The following is a 19849-nucleotide window of genomic DNA, read 5'->3' as shown; positions in this document are numbered from 1 at the left end:
GGAAGAATATTTTACCATCATCATACTAGACTGTTATATATTTGAGCATCGTTTGGTGATTTGACGTCATTCTTGACTAGCAGCTACGACTTTATTCTTTTCAACACACATATATTGAAATTAGAAAACCAAATAGGCTGCTATACTGAACTAGGCAATGGATATTGAGCGTGGTATCATTTTATATCCTAAGGATCGTCCTCGGTATGTCACAACACAATCAAACAATCCAACGCCAACCAATGCTACATCTAGAGACCCCTTTCTATGTATTATGCTAAGCCCAAAATCCAATAAAAACTCCAATGCAAAGCATGCAAATCAATCATTCTTCTGTTCCTCCTCACGTTCTTTCTCAACCCAGTACAGCCTCATATTCCAAAAGGCATGCTCCGAGGGCCCAAATTCAGGCAGACAATATGAACCTGTGGAATCAACAAAGGTCTGCAAAGCTCCACCAGCATCCGCAGTTGCATGCTCAAGTGGGCCACCGAAAACCAGCCATGGCTTGGAAGGTAGCAGAAGTTCAAGATGTTTCTTCTCTGCGCCTGGGCAGAAAAGGAGGGTATTTTTTGTAATGTGTGAGAACGCTTGGGGGTGGGCGAGGACTTCAATGTTGAGCTCGGTGAAGAGAGCCTGGTCCAGGTGGTTGAAGACGGGGTCCTGGGCGTAAACCTTGATAGGCTGAGATTGGGAGGTGGAAGTGCTTTTCATTTGTGCTGAGGGTTGTTAGATTCGCATGGTACTTTGTTTGAGCGAAGAGCTGGTGTGGAAAAGGAGAAGGGTATAACGTGGGTAGATGGAGGGAAGGGTCGAAGTATAGTTATGAGACCATGTTCGACACGGGAGAATGGGAGGATACACAGCCAGGCAAGTATAAAAAGTAGCTCGGAAGAAAAAGACTGAAAGAACACAAACTCACCCGCAACCATATCCTTCATGCTCACCAAGGCAGCAAGCTGGTACATAGACACACTCCGCCTATCAGTCCAGCCATCACGCAGGAACCCACTCGGACTTCCGAGCCCAATGCATACAATGGCGTCCACAGGGCTATAGTTCAACTCGGATTGGGAAGTAGCGGAAGCTTGTTCACGCCTTTCTCTCAGTTTCTTCTCCAACACCCCCGCCAATTTGACCCAAGTCTCTGACCCCTCCCATCTCTCACTATGCTCCTGGAACTGGGTCTGCAACTGGGCGATTGTCAGTCGAGCTGGTGCCTCTGCAGGAGCTAACACAGGCTCTAGGGATGGGTCGGATGTTCCATTCGTGCTGTCTGGCCGGCTGCGCAATACGCGCCGCACGTTTCCGCCGCTTGTCACATGGGTCCAGCCGTTCTCGTCGGTCACTTGGGTTCGTTTTTGAGGCTGTTTTGTTCGTCGCGATGAGCTCGGCATGGTTGGTATAGGGGTTAATTATGATAAGGTAAATCAACGATATAAGCTTGGTGAGACTAACATATTCACTGGTGAAGCTTTTTTTTTTTGGAGTTTGCGGGGGAAGGCTTGGCATTCCGAGATGAGTTTCTTAGTAAATCAGTGTTCAGTGAGTGATCACCTTGTAAGAACCTTGGAATACTGGCCTTTACTGTACACTTAACATCAAATGCACTAACTCACCACTACTGTACTATTCGTGATGCCATCTACAGTAGTACCACTGCATCTCATGTTCACACCGTAAGCGCCGTTGTTCCCCTCCTGGACATTAGTGTCTCCCTGGGCGCTTCCCTGTCAGCAAATCACCATGCAGTATCACGCTCTAAGTGATGGCACTTGCAGCTGGCTGTGATGATCCAGGCTACCCCTGCTACTCATCACTGGTTCCCAATCACTCCTGCAGGCTAAGTCACATTTGGTTCGTTCCTAATGTCTTCCCCCTCAAAAAGACCGATCAGCCCTCGAAAATCATCCGTGGCTTGGTCCTGGAGCTTCATCTGTGGTTTTGGTTTGACATCAATTCTCTTCATTTTGACCTACGATCGGATAAGGAGAGTCTGAGACTGTCAGCAATTTCCATTTGATTGTTTCATTCTCTTGCTGCCGCCCTATATATTCGGGACGACACCTCGTCTCATACCTCTCACCATGAGCCTACAACAATCCGTACCACGATGGGCCTCTGTCCTCCTGCTGTTATGTCTAGGCCTGGCACAAGCTCACACTGTCATCACATACCCTGGTTATAGAGGAAACAACCTTCACACCAACGGAACAGTCCAGCAGGCGAATGGCCTGGGTGTGGCCTACGACGTGAAAAATGGCTCGTACATCTTCCCCTATGGCATGGAGTGGATCTACCCATGTAAGACCAGTTGATTCCGACCATGTTCATGTCAGCACCACTAATCCCATATTTTGCAAGGTGGTGGCATGCCCCGATCAACCAACCGAACCAAATGGCCTGTCAGCGGTGGTGCTGTCGCCTTCCAGCCGGGCTGGTTTCCGGGCCACCAGACTGCCTTGATCTATGTCAACCTTGGATTTGGCGAGATCCCGGATAATATGAGCCACCCCGTTGTATCGCCTTTCCAAATCACGGGCCCGAGCAACAATCCATACCCGGGTTCCGTGTGTCTACCACAGGTTCCTCTGCCTGCCAATATCACCGTTAGCCCTGGTGATTATGCTACTATCCAGGTCGTTGAGACCGCCAAGCATGGTGCTGCCCTGTTCAATGTATGTGTCACTCCTTTGGTCAAGTGGCTGGTTATACTGACATGACTTTAGTGCGTGGACATCGAGTTTGCAGAAGATGGCGATGCTTCTGTCGAGGAAGTGACTCGCGACAACTGCTTCAATTCCTCAGACCTCAGCTTCCAGTACATGTACACCACCAGTTCCATTGGCTCTGGTGCGGGCATGCTCCAGCCCCCGAAGATGTCCGCTGGATTCCTCGTACCGTTGTTGACTGCTGTCGCCTTCGGGATGTATCTGTAGAGACGGTCCGAATTTTGATTGCATTTACGCGCGCTTCGCTGTTCTTTCTTTTGCGCCATACCCCTGCTTTTATTAATCTATGACGCTTCAAAATCAATGATGATACTGCATGTCTTGAATGGGATTTATACTTGATGCTTCGGGTCTTTGAACTCTTATTGGCGTTGACTGGTGTTGGGGCTCTATACTACTTCACAGAACGAATATGTTCCCTAAATATGACGATTCTCACAACCATGTTGCTTTGCAATTATCATAGTCCGTATATATATGTTTATGCCACATGGGGTACTCACTTAGTAACTACTTCAGGCCTCCAGCTAACTCGACAATCGTTTGCACTACCTCTTGCGAGCCTTCCTGGGGTGTCCAGTGTCCAACCCCATCCAGGAACCGAAAGATCCGAAGGTCCGCGCACGAGACGCCGTTCTTCATCTTCTCAATGGCACCTGGCTCCTGGTAATTACCCCAGTCCAGCTTTCCAGAGATAAAAGCACAAGGCGACTCGATTTTCTTTCCAGCAAAGACCTCGAAGTCTTTAGTATATCGACCGCCAGCAGCTGTGCGCACACGATACCAGTTCAACCCGCCCTGGAAGCCAGTGCGTCCATACTCAGCCGCATAAACAGCAAGCTCCTCATCTGGTAGCCATGAATGCGAAGACATGCCCTTCGTCGGCTCCTCGGCCATATCAATGGCCACCGTGGCAGGCATAGTCTCATTTAAAGGCATAATATAATAGCCGGGCAACTTTACCAATTCCTCCGCCGACCACCTGTCCAGCGGATGAGGTCTATTCCCCGGCCAAGAGCCACTTTTCAAATGGAAATACCCTCGCAAGAAGCGATGCATCTCCTCCGGCTCCAGATCCGACATCTCAGGACCGGCCCGTGCAGTCGAATAATACCACTTATAATGCTTGTGCTCCAGCTCCGCCAAAGCCTCATGAATTCCCACAGCAGCAGAGCCCTCGGCACCACCAGCACCTTCATGTGCTACACGGCTCTGGCCAGCATCCCCACCACCACTGGCAGTATCAAATGGCACCTCGGGACTCCCATTAAAAGGGTGACTCATAAGCACAACTGAACGAAAGAAATCAGGCCTCATGAGCGCGCACATAGCAGCCGAAACAGCACCGCAATCATGTCCTGCAACACACTGCACGGATCGATAGCCAAGCGCATGCACGAGCAGCACGATATCCCGTACTAGACCGGATAACGAGAACGTTGCAAGATCCACATTGTCGTAGCTGCTTGTGTCCCAGCCTGTTGTTCGCCCAAAGCCGCGCTGGTCCGGAGCGATGGCGTGGTAGCCTGCTTCAGCGAGCTTGGGCAGAACGCGGCGCCAGGAGTAGGCTATTTCAGGGAAGCCGTGAAGGAGTACTATCAGGGGCTTTTGGGGGGCTTCGGGTTGTGACCTTCCTGCCTCTAATATGTGGAAGTTTAGATCGCTTGTTTGGATATAGCGGCTTGTTACTCCCTGTGGGAGGGGGAGGGGTGCTAGGGAGGTGTTTGTAGTCATGATTGGGAGATGTTGATTTGAGTTTGGGGAATGGTCGTAGGAGTCAAGGATAATCAGGATTTCAGGATTTCAGGATTTCAGCAGTCCAGGAGTCCAGGAGTCTAGCACTAAGTATACGGGAAATAGGGGCATCTTTTATAAGCCGAGGGTGAGATGAAGGGAAGAACTATCAGCATAAACTCCAGAAAGCATAAACACACCTCGGTGCCTGATTAAGTCATGACGCAACTTCAGATCTTCTGCAACTTCACGCTTTTCTTCCCACTTTTTTCCTTTTTGCGACAAGCCACAATTCCTGGCTCAATCCTTACTTTCTTTTCTCCTTGACTCCCGGCCTGTTGTCGATCGCTCCGAGTTTGCCGCTCCCCTCTCCCATTTCCAATCCCCTATAGCTTCAGAGCTATCATCACCACGATCTATCTAAGATCCACTCGATCGCCTCATCCACTTCATCCACTTCAATTTCGGAACCCCGGCGCTGCCTAACGCAGTGTCCGGCCGGCCACCTGATCGCTACGACCTCACTCCAAGTCAACAATGGTTTTCGGCCGGCGCAAAAGAAGTGCCTCTGCCCATCATCAGGTGTGTTCTACGCGTTGAGTCCCAGCTCCTGCAATTTATCGGGTACCTGCACCTCTGCATGAGACTAACAGCTTTTTTTTTGAACCAGCCACTCTCTCCGCCCGCGTCGCAATCCGCCCAGTCCGCCGCCAGTCATGCCTTCCTAAGATCTCAGCCGTCAACAGGCAGTCTGTCCTCCGCGGCAGCTGCCGCAGCGCTACGCAACTCCACGCCAACCCCAACATCCATCGGGAATGTCGAGACAAAGCGCATGGTCCAGAGGCGTGCCTCGACCCAGTCGCAGGTCAACCCTGCTGGCGGCCGTCGCTCAGCAAGCGTAAGTGGGACGCTGCGCCGCTCGAGCAGTAACAGCTCGATGACTGCACGTACCTTCCGCGAACAATCCCCCCATCGCCCAGCTACAAGCTCTGGACCAATCGATGTGCCCCCGTTGCCGAGTCTCCCGACGCAGTATGGACCGCGGAAACTTCCCAATAGTCGGGCAATCAGTATGGGGCCGTCGATGCGCTCGCCTCCATCGTCTCCGCCACGGGCTGGAAGGGCGAATCGAGAACATGGACGAGGCTCGCCTATCCATATTGATACACACCAACGCGTGACGACTCTTGGGACGGTGCCAGAGCTTGAAAGATCCGCGAGTCGCATCTCGGCCAATTTCTCCTATCCTAATCTTTCGCGGCCGACTTCCCCTACGAAAGAGTCCGAAACCGAACCGCTGAATATGGCTGGTGCCCTACAGAAGGCTCCTATCGAAGAGCCGGAGCGAGTTTCTAAAAGAGAGCCTAGGGCTCGAGCCTCTGGGAGTATGGAAGCCCCGGTTACGAATCAGGTCAGGGGTCCATTGGCTGCTTCTGCTGCTGCTCAAGCACTCAGCCCTCAAAAGGGTAGTCCCCAGCAGAGAACCCGCACTGAGAAAACTCACGATGAACCGACCGAAGATGAGCTAGATCAAGTTGCCGACAATACGGGACAAAAAGCAACCCCCATATCGGAGAGCGAGCATCAGTCTTCGCGAACTCTTCCTGAGCGATGGCCGTCAACAGTCCGCGAGGAAACAGAGCATACAGAAGAGCCTCTTGATACTCACATAAGGGAAGGAAGAAACCGCATGGCGAGTTCATCACCAACAACCGATCACCTGGAAGCAGTCCCAGAGAAAGCGGGTCAACCCCCATCTCTCCGACAGTCGAACAGCCCTGGCCGTGCGCGTTTCTCGCAATTACTGTCTGTGGCCGATGAGGGAAATCAAATTCACCAACCTCCTCCCCGCTCAGTGTCTCCGTTCAAGTCCGCCTTAAAGCATCCTCGAGGCAGCTCTCTATCCCCGGAAAGAAACCTCAGCACAACGAACCGAGCGCACGCGGCTAGCGAGCTATCGGATGGAGGTACATCAGTGGCATCGGACGAAGGGTCTCGCTTTGGTTCTAAGAAGAAGCCCCCCAAGGTCAGCTTCGACGATGAAGCTGAGGTTGTAGGCGTGGCAGCTAGTCCTCCCACCTCACCAGAGGAATATGTACCTGATTCACCACCCGGCGGCAAAGCCAAGACTCGCATGAGTTTCTTTGGCAAGAAGACCTCAGACTCTGCTACGCATACCGACGGTTTTAATGCGGTCATCAAGCCCCGACAAGCTCTTCCATCGTTTGGTAGCGTTAGAGGGAACCGAAAGGGTACTCTCCAGAGATCGCCCATTCCTGATTTCAGTGACAACGACTCAAGTTCATCCTCTGAGAATGAGGTTGCCGCTCAACCTGTGGCACTATCGAATGACCATGCCATCGCGGGTATGCTCCATAAAACTCAAGATCACGGATACTTCAAGCCCCGTAATGTCAGCCCTCTGGAGCAAATGTCTGTGAATGGAGATACTCTGGGTACCAGGTTGAGCGCAGACAAGGATCCGAATCCCATCGGGATCGCAGACCAGAAGCCATACTCTGGTGTGAGCTCTGACCTTGCCGTGCCTGCCATTGCCGTGGAACCAGCTACGCCCCCCCTAGAAGGCCCAAAGCGAAGTCTTGAGCAGCAAAGATCCAGTATGGATCAGTACAGGATTCCAGGCGGGTTCCCCCCTCCAACTCAGACCGCAATCTGAAATCCACCGCAAAGAAAACCAGTGCCCAAGCTGTTGTTGCGAGTGCTGTTCCAAATCTGGACGACGTGGACACCGAAGGGGAGTCTGGTGATAGTGTTTACAGCGACGCAGCTGAGGATATTGACGGCGATGGATTCGGATCAATCAATGCTATTGTCGACAGTCGCTCAGCCCCCAGGTCGGTGTCAGCTTTCGACACCGCAAGCGAGAGCCGTGACGCAACACCGAAGGCTTCGGATAGAACTGCCATCGTGGATACCCAGTCGCATGACGTGACTGACCAAGCGGGGGAGGTGCGCTCCGTGACTCCGACCCAAGACTCAGTCAGTCGTGAGGTAGAGGAATCCCCTATTTCCCCGATGAAAGCTCGCAATCTTGACTCTGCCTACCCACTGCTTCCGATTAACACGAACTTTGATGCCCCTAAAAATGGCACCTCCCGAACACAAATAAATGGGAAACAACGTCCGTTGTCTGTTGCAGTCAGTCCAACATCTCGTGTGCAAGATCCTCGTTTCTCAAGCAATGAGAGCTCTCCGCGAGATGGCAAGAGCAGACAACGTCCCATGTCCCTTGGTCCTGCGTTCCAAAAGTCACGACCTGCGCCGCGCCGAACACTGTCCAGTGGAAGCGATTCTTCCAGCAGCTTCAAGCGCACTTCCCCTCGCGGAGATGGCGCGCACGCCATGCGACGAACAATGAGAGCCGGTGCTTCCCCAGCCGAACGAAATGAGTCACCAATTGACTATCGACCGATGTCAGCCGGTTCGTCCAATGGAACCGGCACGATGCGCAAGACTCTTCGAGGAACAGGTGGTGCTGGAAACGAGCGGTACTCGTTCTTTTCGACGAACAATAAAGCACCTAGATCAAAGGTCTCCAAGCAGCCTCCTAGGGCTGCCGGCTCTACCCGATTTGCGGATTCGGATGGCGAGGAAGATGGAGCTCGCGCGCATACCTTCCAAAGTCGATTCGAATCCAGCGACGAGGAACATCCTGGCAACAAGACCATGCGCCCGGTCCGCGGTATCCCCCGTCGCCAAGGTGCTGACGATGGCGACTCGACGGAGCTGGACGACAGCTCGGAGGAAGGCGCCCGACAACAGGCAAGGCCAGCTGCTGCACAGCGGTCGGTTATTACTCCTCCCGGATCTCGCGGTGGGAACGAGCCGCGGAGCATGTCCGGAATGGCAGCTGTCGCTAAACAGCGCGGAATGTCACAAAGAGATCTGGAACAATTTCTCCTGTCGCCTCCACGTGGACGAAAGCCAGGTCTTCTCACACGACTTGGTCTGAAAAAAGACAAGAACATTGAAAACAAGATCCGCAAGGCCGATGTTGAAAGTCCCTCGCGAAGAGACACACATCTCGAGCGATCGCGTCTGGAACGCGATCAACTGCGTGAAGATCATGTTGCCAGTGGAGCCTATGGTAATACTGTGACAACCGTTACAGCCGGAAGTCCTGAGCAACCTCACCACTCCAAGCTAGTAAAGAGAAATTCCAAACGAAACACCACAGACCCGTCTTGGCCTCTCCACCCTGACCAAGCGGACCAAGAAACTCTGCCATCAGTTCCAGAGCAAACCGCCACCGCTCCATCATCCGTTCCACAAGTCGAGGAATCCAAGTCACAAATCAATGCTGCACCCACCAGCAATGGGACGGTTCTTGTCAACGGAGATAGTACACGTGGTGCATCTCCTATTGCCAAACAGCCTGGGCCAATTCGGCGTGAGAGCAGGACAGAGTCGTATAATGACAACGCGTCGGAGATCTCGAATCCGGATGACCACGGGCCTTCAGCACGCGATGTTGTGATTGCCGGCTCTGGACGGAAGAAGCGATTCCCAATGCTCAGGAAGGCGTTTGGTCTCAAGGCTTGATTGGATTTATTTTCGTCAAAGCCCAGATCGGTGTCCATAATGTCTATTAATACCCTTCTTTCGCAATTTTTCTTCTTTCTGTTCTTGTTATTTTTTCGATTTTCCCTCTTTTCTCTGTTCATCTTGCGTGCGCGAGAGGTCTTATAGCCTCCAGTGGCTACTGTTGCCCGTCGAAAAATTTGATTCGATCTTCGACGTCATCTAATTTTTAATGACCGATATACGCCATCTTTGTTGTCTACTTGTATCCCTTTTGGCACCTTCTTCTTGTGGGAGTCGTCCCACGTTTCTCTCTTTCTCATTTGGACTAGGAGATGTTTCGCTACTTGGCCTTTCACACCTTTTTCTATTCCCTTCACCTTCTTTGGCCTCTTTCCTTCTCTTTTTCCTTCGCTGCTCTCATATCCAGGTGTGGCTTATTGGACTCATTCACTCACCTTCATGATACCCTCGTTCGTTTTCTCCCCACACCCATGTACTATTTCCCCTCGTTTTTCCTGTGCCTCATTACCGTTCTCATCTGCCCACCGGTGCTATGTTAAGTATATCCCTGGGGGTTCATCTGGTTGTCATAGACAGTAAGCTATAGATTTATTTAATCAGATCAGATGTTGATTCTCCTCATACTTGTGATCAGTAAGCTGTAGTCACCCTAGGGTAACATCTGTCAAAGGGCCATTGTCTAAAATGATACATTCTAGTCTCGATGATCATATAGTTCCCGGAAATTCCAACATCAATTTAGATTAGAGGGATCTGACTTGATCCTCCAACATACAGACCTGGAATAGATTCTTCCATCACTCGGTCCAGATTGCCCATCTTGATCTTGGTTCCATGCCGATCACTATTATCTCCGAGATGAAGAATATCATTCAAATAGAGGAGTATGCCCTCAATCGAAAGCAACTCCAGTCCTTCTTCTAATCGAAGACCACAATGCGCCCCCAATCCCTCCTAACCCTAACCGCTCTGGCCAGCACAACAATAGCCACAACAATCACTCAGCTATCCAATTTCACCACCCCAGTCGACATCGAGAACAGCATCCTCCGGCCCAATGGCAACCTCCTCCTAACAACATTCGACCAAGGCCGCCTCTACACCCTTAACCCGTCCGACCCAACCCCCAAAATCAACCTAGTCACCGCCCTCCCAGGCGCCACCGCAATCTGCGGCATCACCGCCATAGACACCGACAAATATGCCATTGTAGGCGGCATCCGCGGGTCCTACCACTATGACAACGAAACCCTCTACACCGTCGACTTCAGCGACGACCGCGCCCTCCCCGCCGTCGATATCGTAGCGCATATCCCCAATGCCGAAATGCTCAACGGCATGGCCTCCCTCCCCGCCAACCGCCACATCGTTCTCATCGCCGACTCGAGACTCGGCTCTCTGTTCCGCGTGGATACCCGCACCGGCGTGTCAGGCATTGTCCTGACGCATCCTGCTCTCGCTGCCCCGAGCAATGCGTCCCTGCCCATCGGCATCAACGGGCTCAAGGTTGTGGGTGGGTTTGTTTACTTCACTAATAGTGCTTTGAACATCTTTGCGCGCATCCCCGTCAGTGGTGACGGAGGGCGGTTTGGTCAGGTGCAGATCCTGGCGCGTCTGGATGCGGCGGCTGGTGAGGACTGGGATGATTTTGCTATTGATGCTGAGGGCACGGCGTATATTGCGCAGCCGGAGAATTCTCTGGCTAGGGTTACTGCCGATGGCGAGTATAGTGTTGTTGTTGAGGCTGGGGATGGTTTGGATCTGATTGGGCCTACTTCTGTGCAGATTGCCCCTGGGGGCGTGCTTTATGTTACTACTCGGGGCGGGGACGTTGGGGGGTATACTTATGGTGGGCAGGTGGTTGCTGTTCAGTTGGATTGAGGGCTGTTTCTGGATGAATGGATGTGGTTGGTGTTTCCATGTCGAGATTCACTATGCACATTAGCAGTAGAAATGTATGCATTTCACTAATTCTTGTGCTGGAAACACGGCTAGTCTCAATATGGCCTAGTCAATGCAGACCTTGTCGGCTTTAAATGCGCAGCAGGGACCCTTTGATATCGCTTCGCTATAGTAAATAGGAGAGGAATGTAATTTCGGTTAGTTGGCAAAGGCCAAGGCAAATGGAAACGCCAAGAGCGGAAAGTATCAAGCTGGTCAATGCCTTCAAATCAGTTCTTCATTCGCCATTCGCTCTCCACCTTCCTTTCAAACCAGTCCATACGATCTTCAGTAGTCTTAAGGTCAAGGTCCAACAATCCAGCTCTTACGCATCAGTCCACAACCTTTGCCATTCCCATTTAGGGTTCTTCTCCACTATTCCAAGCCGGATGGCTTTGCGATTGTTCCGGTTCGCCCTCTGGCAGGTGCCAATAATGTCTCGGAAATTGGCAGACACGGCGTTTGTACTGTAACTCGACTGAGCTTAGGGCGGTCCCCCACTTCGGATAGTCATTGATCCTTCGAGAACGAGGCCAATCCCAACCCAAGACACTCCACAAAACGCTCATTTAGAGATCACTCTCCGGTTCAGGGCAAAAACCGAGCCATCTCCGTGCACTAACTTTGCAGTCAATCCCAATCCCAGGGGGGCCCAAAACTCGGCTAACCTCCGAGGTAAAGCGGCATATTTACCGCCCCCCAGGAAGGATGAGATAAATCCCCAAACCATTCATCTCAAAATCACTGCCACTATTGATCACTACCGAAATATGGCTGCCACGCAAACGATTACAGTCCCCCACCTGGGCGGCGTCAAGGCCGGATACGCCTTCGCCAAGGGCCAATACGATCCCTCCAAGCCAACATGCGTGCTCATTAACTCCATGTGTATGACCGTGTCTCTGTACCACGACCAGTTCACCAACGATGCCCTGAACGACGCCATGAACCTCTTGGCCATTGAGCCGCTCGGCCATGGCGCGACCAGTTCCCCATCCGAGCACTTTACCTACTGGGATTCTGCCCACATGGCCTTGCAGGTCATGGACCACTTTGGGATTCAGAAATCCTTCGCTCTAGGCACAAGTCAGGGCGGGTGGATCGTGACTCGGATGGCCCTTCTAGCCCCAGACCGGGTATGCACTGCCGATTGACCCGGAGGATAAATAAGAAATTAACCTTGCATATTGGCTAGATTGTCGGTCTGATGCCTCTGGGAACGTCGATGGACTATGAATCCCCGGAATCGCGATCCAAGCAATGCTGGGACCCCGCGGCGAATCTGACGGTGTTTTATGAGAAGTGGACTAGTCCCTCGGCTACACCCGATTTTGTGGTGGATGATGTCTGGTGTGGATTGGTCGGTGGGATTGGCTTTGGTGCCGCTGCCACCGCCGAGCGATCCGCCTTCTGGACGCAGACTTTGAAAGACGTCTACCAGGGCGACGAGGGCCGGAAAAAGGTCCGCATGGCGCTCAATTGCCTGCTGGAGAGGGACGGGCTGCTGCTTCGTATCGGTGATATCAAATGCCCTGTTCATTGGCTGCAGGTGAGTCTGGCATTTCCCCATGTGGGAGATCTGCGCATTGACACACCCATCAGGGCACCGAAGATGTTCCGTTCTCGACGATCGTGCCGGCGGAGCACATCACGCGTTTCACCTCGTCGGTGGATGCGAAACTCGTGATGATCGAGGGCGGCGCGCATTATCTGAATGCTACTAACCCCAAAGAAGTAAACGAGGCCTTGTTGGCGATGGTCCAGACATACGGCTCGACGGCGTAGACTCGAAGATCCTAGATACTATAAACCCCGTTCCATGAACCATGGTTCCAACACCAGTTAAAGTATTAAAGTATTCGCTACCACGAGAATCAAGAACAAGACATGTTGGACTGGACACGGTGGGGGGCACTACTTCCTTTCAATCTCAGATTTCCTGCTTTTGTGAATCAAGCCCTGAGTGGGTTTTTCTTGTTTTTCTTGTTTTCCGCTCAAACGCCCCCTTTCGAATCCAACCCGGGTGTGCCCATACGCCATGCCATGTGGAAACCCTGTCAGTCCTGCCTGGAACAACCGAAGAACCAAAGAAAAGAGAAAATTGGGCCCCAGACGGTTCAAAGTTGGGTTGACAGCTGCTAAAGTTCAGACCTGAGACGCCAAGCTTGTCAGTGTCAAAAGTACGATATCTGGAGCCATTGACAGGACGAGTTCATGCCGAGTTCATGCCGTGGTCCACAATTAAAAAAAAAGATTCAGCGAAAATTATGTATCTATTCCGACCAATGATCACTATGCAAGGGACGTTTAGTGTACGATGATCCAACCAGACGGGGGCCATATACTGTCGCCCCCCACGAGATTCGAGGCCAATAAAGTCGGTTCAGACTCAATTTAATTGTTTCCCAGTAACTTATTTGCTCGGCTTGTTCTGCTGCATGCTTTCCTTTGCGCAATGGCCAGTGATCAGGGCAGTCTGCAGCCATGGACGATAGCTACTGTGGCCTCGGTCACGGTGCTGGCATTCGTAACGGTCTGTCTTCGATTGCTTGCTCGGTATGAAAGAGGGCAGAAGCTGTGGTGGGATGACTATATGATCATCTTCTCGATGGTGAGTTCAATTCCGACCTGATCTTCATCGCATGGAAACTGATCTATACCAAGCTATGGAATTTCCTGGTTATCGGGTTCATCTACACCATGGTTCAAAAGGGTATGGGCCTTCATGCAGGCACTGAGGTCCCCATCGACAACGTGGTGTTGATTGCCAAGTTCCTGGTCGTGGCGGAAGTTCTCTATGTCTTCAATCTCGTGTGGACAAAGTTGAGCATTCTGCTCATGTACTACCGCATCTTCCGCTTCCCATACTTCAAAACATGGGCATACATCATCGGAACGTTTGTCGTCCTTTGGGTCATTTGCATTACCTTCATCTTCATCTTCATCTGCGTCCCTGTCCAGAAGCTATGGTATCCCGACATCCCAGGGCGATGCATCAACCAAGTCAGCACATGGATCGCAAACGCTGTCTCAACAATCGCAACCGACCTCGCCATTCTCGTCCTTCCAATTCCACAAGTCTGGAAGCTCCAACTTCGAATCTCGGAAAAGATAGCCGTGTTGATCGCCTTCAGTTTGGGTTTCTTGTAAGTCACTACTATATCCAAACCCCTCAAAACAAAGAAAGCAACCCATGTCTAACCACACCAGTGTCGTCTTCGCCTCCGCCTACCGCTTCTCAGTCCTATTCAGCTACAGCGCCCTAGATTCATCCTACACGCTCGCCCCAACAGTCGGCTGGACAGCCATCGAAATGTCCGCCGGCATCATCTCCGCAAACCTCCCGACCCTCCGTCCCGCTCTCCGCTTCATAGCCCGTATCCTGGGCATCAACGGCAGTGTCGTAGGCATTTTCAGAAGCACAAACGGAACAAGAACGAAAACCACCAACGGCGCCACGGAGCCTTCACAGACCGTCGAGAGTACTGCTGCTATCATCCAGCCCTCAAAGCATTCGCATCGCCATTCGTTCTATCATCTGCCGGATGATTCGGATTCGTTGTCGGAGCAGACTCGCATGGATGCTGCGCTTAGACCGAGCTATGATCGGGCCAAGACGTTCACTCATGTAAAGGGGCAGAAGGTTGTTGGGAGGCGCTCGGATGAAGATCAGATTCCTTTGTCGGAGATTCGCGTCGATAAGGAGTTTACGCAGACTTCGACTGGTTGAAGGGGGTTGTATATTTTATTTACACTTTGTATTATATTTTCGGTTCACGTCATAGCGTGTTGCCCTTTCTTGTGTTTTGTTTATTACTGGCGGGCCGGGAATGAATGTAGATGGATGTTTATACCATTGGATAACTTGCTTATACCTCGTTGTGTCAGGTCAAATCCCCGTGTCGCACTGTCAGATTATCTATCGAGTCAAGATAGCAAAGGATATTAACATGACATTTATTTTCCTTTGTAATAGTATAAAATCTATATGCTTCTTATCTAGCGAAGAAATCACAGAACCGTAACAGAGTAAGGAACGCTGTAATCAGGCAGAACGGGGAACTGATACATATCCAGGTTCTCCTTTCGAGCAGCAGCCCAAGCACCCAGGGTAGCGAAAAGCTTCGCCACATTCTCCTCCCGAGAGAGGTCGATGGGCTGCAAGTCATTGCCCATCTGCGTGATCTGAAGACCGGCCGCACCAGCGGTGGCACCAAAGTCCAGCATGTTTAGCTTTTGGAGCAGGGCTCCCTTGACCTGTCCGGACAGGATCTGGGCACAAAGGTTTGGTTCTTGGCAGAGAGCACGACCAATGCCGACTCCGTCGACTGTGTCGAGCGCCTTGACCATGCCCTCGACGGTCTTCAAACCGCCGGTCACGTAGGTCTTTGTCTTGCTCAACGCAGGGACGATGAGCTTGGCGAAGTCCAGGAAAAACTAGTTTTTATTAGCGAGGCTCCTTGGACGATTCAAATTCGAACATAAAAGAAAAGACGAGTAGGTCACACTTACTGCTTCACGCTCGATGGTCGACTCCCGCTTCTGGTTAGCCAATGGCCAGTTCTCGTAGGTACCACCAGACAACTCGACAAAGTCAAAGGCATGCTCCTCAAGAGCCTGGCAAAGTTCCTTAGCTTCGTCGGGCTGGAAGCCCTTGGCCTGGAACTCAACACTGTTGATCTTGATACCAACAATAAAGTCCTTCCGAACTCTCTTGGCGATCTCATCTCTAACCTCCAAGATCAAACGCATGCGGTTCTTCAAATCACCGCCGTACTTATCAGTCCGGAGGTTAGTAGTCGGAGAAAGGAACTGGCTCAGAAGATATCCATGAGCACCGTGAAGCTGGATACCATCAAACCCAGCCTTGTCGAGGTATTCAGCGGCATGAGCAAAGCCATCAACGACATTGGCAATATCCTCTTCTGTCGCGGCGCGAGGCTTCGCAAACGAGCCCATCGCATCAGCCTTCAGCTGCACATCACTGGCACTGATTGGCTGCGGCTGCAGGTACTCGGGTGTCTGGCGACCCGGGTGTCCTACCTGGGCAATGATGAGACAGCCCTGGGCCTTTCCGGCTGTGGCGAGGTCCTGGAATCGGTCGAATCGCTCGCCGGAGAACTCTGCCTTTTGCGGGATCACAGGGTTGCCGGCTGCTTCTAGGTGACCGGGGTCGATCATGACATTTCCTGTCAGGTTGATTCCTATTTGGCCTGCGCCCCAGCTCTTGTAGGCTTGGATCAATTCGGCTGAGGGGATTCCCCGGGCATTGACATCCTTGAGAGAGAATGAGGCGAGACGCTCGCTCATGGCTCCTTTCAGGAAGCGGTTTGGTGCTGCGCGGCCGGAAAATTCAAAGTTTAGCGGTTGGCCCAGGGGACTGGGGTCGACATCGGCGCATTCAAGTCGTGGGGTGGAAGACATCTTGTGTAGGTGAGGTTGTGTGTGTATACGCGCTATAAGGAATGGGAGGGAATTGAACTATGGACAAATCTCTTGATGGGATGCGATACTTTTAAATCTTATCGGATTTCCTTTTTATGTGCATATTTTGTGCCCCAATTCCAAGATTCTCCGAGGTTAACTTCTCTGGAGATCATTTATAAGCAGTTCCATACAATTCCAAGTGCAAAACTCCACTGGAAAAGTGGAGCGTTTCAGGCGGAGGGATTGTTGTCCCAAAGCCGATTCTGGATCGTCTTGGGATATGAGATGGTACAATGAAGAAGAAATCTGAGAACGCCCTTATGGTTTGCAATGTGCCTGGGTTACAGTAAATCTGGCATGGACTGTTCTCTTACATGCGTTTTCGTTCCATCTCGGAGCATCAAGGAGGGCGAAAGAAAGCAAGATAGCAGGGACAATCAGTTCCTCGGAGTATGCCCAAAAGAGCATAGAAAATAGTCTGCAGGGCTTAAACTGTACTTTTGTTCATGTGGTGGGCCGGGGGCTTATGCATAATTTCCATCCACTTGAAAAGTCTTCAATCTTATCCAGTGACATCATGTTGTTCTTAGTCGGGGTCGCGAGTTGCTCAATAGGCAATTGAGAGGTATATCTCTCAACGAGTTAGATACAGTCACAATCCGTGATCAAATATTGTCACGTATAAAGCTGCTTTTCCATTAGAAGAGGCTTCGAGGAAGATTTCTTGGCACTCCCGGGACCGACAATATTGATGCCCGGAGTACTGAGTAGGAATACACGCAAAGAGCGGCAAACGATATTAACAAAGCAGGTTGATAAATGTATCGTAGTCTAAGAATATAGCAGTGATACACATCCCTGCTATCAAAAAGGGATTTCGCAAATGCAAACCAAGCGCTAAGCTGACCAAAACAAAAGCAAGTAAAGCAAGGGCACTCAAATACACTACGAAGTCGAATGTGTAGCGGCACCGTTCCCATGCTCATATGGAACAAGACCAGCCTCCTGCTTCAAGCGGGTGACGACGGGCCCCAGGGCAAAATCGCTCTCCATACTGCTGTGGTCAGCACAGGGGCTTTGCTTGATGGGGAGGAGCCAATCGACGATGCTGTATCCCATGACCTGTTGAAGATTTTTGAATGGGCTGCCGAGGTCGAAGGGGTTTTCACCTGGTAGGGTGTGCAGAATTGCAAAGACGTGCTTTTCGCCAGTTGATGTGTCTGTCTGCGGTCTATCTGGAGTTGAGGGGGTTGCTGGGGGGTAGGAAACCATGCGAAAAGTTGGGGCCCAAGGGGAGTCTGTTGTCCAGAGTCTGTTGGTTAGGTGTTCTGGGACTCGGACGGCTAGGGTCCAGACGACTGAGCGGCGATTCAAGTTTTCGATAGTTGTAATATTGAACATGCTCATTTGAATGGAGCTGAGGGTCATTCCTGCTGTAAAGAAGCCGAATAGGGCGGCCCTGGGTCATGTTAGTATTCTTGAAACCCAATAGTAATTTAGCAATCGGTGCTACCTACAGTCCGATGCAAACACACCAATAAGGGTTTGCTCCTCCAGTCTAAAAAATGTTAGCCTAGAACCAGGCGGCACAATTTGTTCCATAGCTAGCTCACCTGGCGTCGTATCTCTGCCGTAAAATAGGCAGACACAATGAGAGCAAAGGAACAGTACAGACAAGTGTAAAAGACAAATTGAATAAAGAATTTGAAGGATGTTTCCGATACCACACCTCCAACCCTGCAGCAAGTCAGTAAGAAATCATAATCATGACAAAAAGACATATGTACCAAGGGCAGAAATGATCCATTTTGCGCACACAGCGACTCAGTTCACGGCAGTGGTGTGACCTGTCTGGTTTGAACGTGCAGCATGTTGTACACCACGAGGGCCGACCATCCTCCTGGCAAACAAAAACATCTTTGGAGTAGAATTTTTCCAGGCCGGAGGAATCTGCTTGGGATGCATCATTACCAGCATTGGCGACCACCCCTCTCTCCACATCCTCCTCGGGTTCCTGTGTCTTCTCGGGTTCCGGGCTTTGGGGCGAGCTGCCTCCCCAGCGACGGTGCTTCGGATGGGAGCGCTTCGAGTCCCTCTCCTTTTCATCTTCTTGTATTCGCTGTGCACCTAGTGGCAAGAACCCAGGATTCCACAGCACGTGGTAATAGAGATGTAGATAAGTGACGACCATCGGAATTAGGAGGACCCAATAAATCGCGAGAATCGCAGCGCCAGCGCCGACTCGCGGGCCTCGGTTATATGATGGTAATGGGTGTATTAAGTAGTCAACTTGGATCCGCACCGTTAGCTTCTTCTTCTTCTTCTTCTTTAGCTTCAGGCAGCTGTCAAGCGCGTTACCCACTGCATAATGGTTTCGTGATGGCGTAGGAAGCGTAGATGGTCGCGCCCAGTAGCACAGGTGGAATGAGCCTGGATACCACGAGATTCACGCGCTTCTGCGCTTGAGACGCCATCGAATATCCGATACAATAACATATGTAAGCGCAAGATAGGCCGGAGTTGGATACCAGGAAAGGTCACTCGCAAACCATGCAAACATCTGACGTAATCGCTTTCAATCCCAGCCCTGGAGGCTCAAACAGACCCATGGTTTGAGGGACTACCGTTTACCCTTGTTTTTTTCTCCCAACGGTCTCTCTCTATTCTTCTAGAATCAACCTCCATCCATGCCGGTTTACCGATTACTCACTCTCACCGGTTTAGATCTCAGCTGCGACCGTCAGACACAGCTGAATGGCTGAATGGCGGATCCCAGTTTCTAGGAATAGCCAATATAGTAGAATCATGAGGTCAGAGTGCACATGGCGATGTGAGATTTGGGAATTAGAAATCAGCCTTGATCGGTGGACGTTTCACGGCATGTTGCTTCGTAATCTAGTAGTGTCATCAAAATTACCTCCAATAGCCGATGAAACGGTATCAGAGGAATGACAGAGCTTAGAGTTGTAGGCAACAGAGGGCTTTAGCGGAACACCTGACCCGAACTATGACTCTTTTCCAATTTCTGGCGTCCAGCGCTGCCTGGGAAAACAGGAGCGGTGGGGATTCATAGCACCAATTGGAGCACGCGAGAACAAGGCATCGAAGGACTCTGAATTCTAGACGGACGAACGTAGACCGTTATTTCGGCTCCGCCGAGTCAGCCAGATTGCTCCGAAGCTCCCAGTTTCCCCCGGGTCGAAGTGCTTATGGAGACGGTGTGCAGTCTTTTGCTTAGCCCTGGAGTGGGTGCGGCGGGGACCCGTTGAGTCAAAACGCCGGGCATCTATGATTCACTTCCTCACCCGGCATCTAGGCACAGGCTGACCCCGGGCAAATCGTAGCCCTGGATTCCTACCCTAAGCCACTCGGGCGATCGTTTGAGAAGACCCATCACCCCGGATGATGTGCACTAGAACAGCCTCTTACCTATGGCCCCAAAATATGAC

General features: G+C 51.4%; 9 protein-coding genes across 9 annotated transcripts; 5 read left to right on the top strand and 4 right to left on the bottom strand.

The window, feature by feature from the left end:
* Positions 1-321: 321 nt before the first annotated feature.
* N7511_000679 (SRR1 family protein) lies at positions 322-1397 on the bottom strand (the record flags this gene model as incomplete). The annotated part of the gene is made up of 2 exons (XM_057123104.1): positions 322-719; positions 923-1397. 2 exons carry the CDS (start codon positions 1395-1397, stop codon positions 322-324), a joined length of 873 nt encoding a protein of 290 aa, XP_056988837.1.
* Positions 1398-2087: 690 nt separating this feature from the next.
* N7511_000678 (copper acquisition factor BIM1-like domain-containing protein) lies at positions 2088-2939 on the top strand (the record flags this gene model as incomplete). Its single annotated transcript, XM_057123103.1, has 3 exons — positions 2088-2304; positions 2365-2678; positions 2730-2939. 3 exons carry the CDS (start codon positions 2088-2090, stop codon positions 2937-2939), a joined length of 741 nt encoding a protein of 246 aa, XP_056988836.1.
* A 303-nt stretch (positions 2940-3242) lies between these two features.
* N7511_000677 (alpha/beta fold hydrolase) lies at positions 3243-4466 on the bottom strand (the record flags this gene model as incomplete). Its single annotated transcript, XM_057123102.1, has 1 exon — positions 3243-4466. The coding sequence occupies one exon, from the start codon at positions 4464-4466 to the stop codon at positions 3243-3245; it is 1224 nt and encodes a 407-aa protein (XP_056988835.1).
* Positions 4467-5003: 537 nt separating this feature from the next.
* Positions 5004-9029, top strand: N7511_000676 (uncharacterized protein; the record flags this gene model as incomplete). Its single annotated transcript, XM_057123101.1, is given in 3 exon segments — positions 5004-5048; positions 5137-7084; positions 7096-9029. 3 exon segments carry the CDS (start codon positions 5004-5006, stop codon positions 9027-9029), a joined length of 3927 nt encoding a protein of 1308 aa, XP_056988834.1.
* Positions 9030-9968: 939 nt separating this feature from the next.
* N7511_000675 (uncharacterized protein) lies at positions 9969-10913 on the top strand (the record flags this gene model as incomplete). Its single annotated transcript, XM_057123100.1, has 1 exon — positions 9969-10913. The coding sequence occupies one exon, from the start codon at positions 9969-9971 to the stop codon at positions 10911-10913; it is 945 nt and encodes a 314-aa protein (XP_056988833.1).
* An 830-nt stretch (positions 10914-11743) lies between these two features.
* Positions 11744-12758, top strand: N7511_000674 (alpha/beta fold hydrolase; the record flags this gene model as incomplete). The annotated part of the gene is made up of 3 exons (XM_057123099.1): positions 11744-12109; positions 12169-12522; positions 12576-12758. 3 exons carry the CDS (start codon positions 11744-11746, stop codon positions 12756-12758), a joined length of 903 nt encoding a protein of 300 aa, XP_056988832.1.
* Positions 12759-13428: 670 nt separating this feature from the next.
* Positions 13429-14703, top strand: N7511_000673 (uncharacterized protein; the record flags this gene model as incomplete). The annotated part of the gene is made up of 3 exons (XM_057123098.1): positions 13429-13584; positions 13638-14119; positions 14184-14703. The coding sequence occupies 3 exons, from the start codon at positions 13429-13431 to the stop codon at positions 14701-14703; spliced, it is 1158 nt and encodes a 385-aa protein (XP_056988831.1).
* A 281-nt stretch (positions 14704-14984) lies between these two features.
* N7511_000672 (NADH:flavin oxidoreductase/NADH oxidase family protein) lies at positions 14985-16397 on the bottom strand (the record flags this gene model as incomplete). Its single annotated transcript, XM_057123097.1, has 2 exons — positions 14985-15410; positions 15486-16397. 2 exons carry the CDS (start codon positions 16395-16397, stop codon positions 14985-14987), a joined length of 1338 nt encoding a protein of 445 aa, XP_056988830.1.
* Positions 16398-17345: 948 nt separating this feature from the next.
* N7511_000671 (DHHC family palmitoyltransferase) lies at positions 17346-18874 on the bottom strand (the record flags this gene model as incomplete). Its single annotated transcript, XM_057123096.1, has 5 exons — positions 17346-17859; positions 17918-17958; positions 18014-18137; positions 18188-18689; positions 18763-18874. The coding sequence occupies 5 exons, from the start codon at positions 18872-18874 to the stop codon at positions 17346-17348; spliced, it is 1293 nt and encodes a 430-aa protein (XP_056988829.1).
* Between the last annotated feature and the right edge of the window lie 975 nt (positions 18875-19849).

The sequence above is a fragment of the Penicillium nucicola genome (assembly GCF_028828085.1).
Source record: "Penicillium nucicola strain IBT 29836 chromosome Unknown utg000001l, whole genome shotgun sequence".
NCBI classification, from domain to species: domain Eukaryota; kingdom Fungi; phylum Ascomycota; class Eurotiomycetes; order Eurotiales; family Aspergillaceae; genus Penicillium; species Penicillium nucicola.
This window is presented reverse-complemented; position numbering and strand designations above follow the sequence as displayed.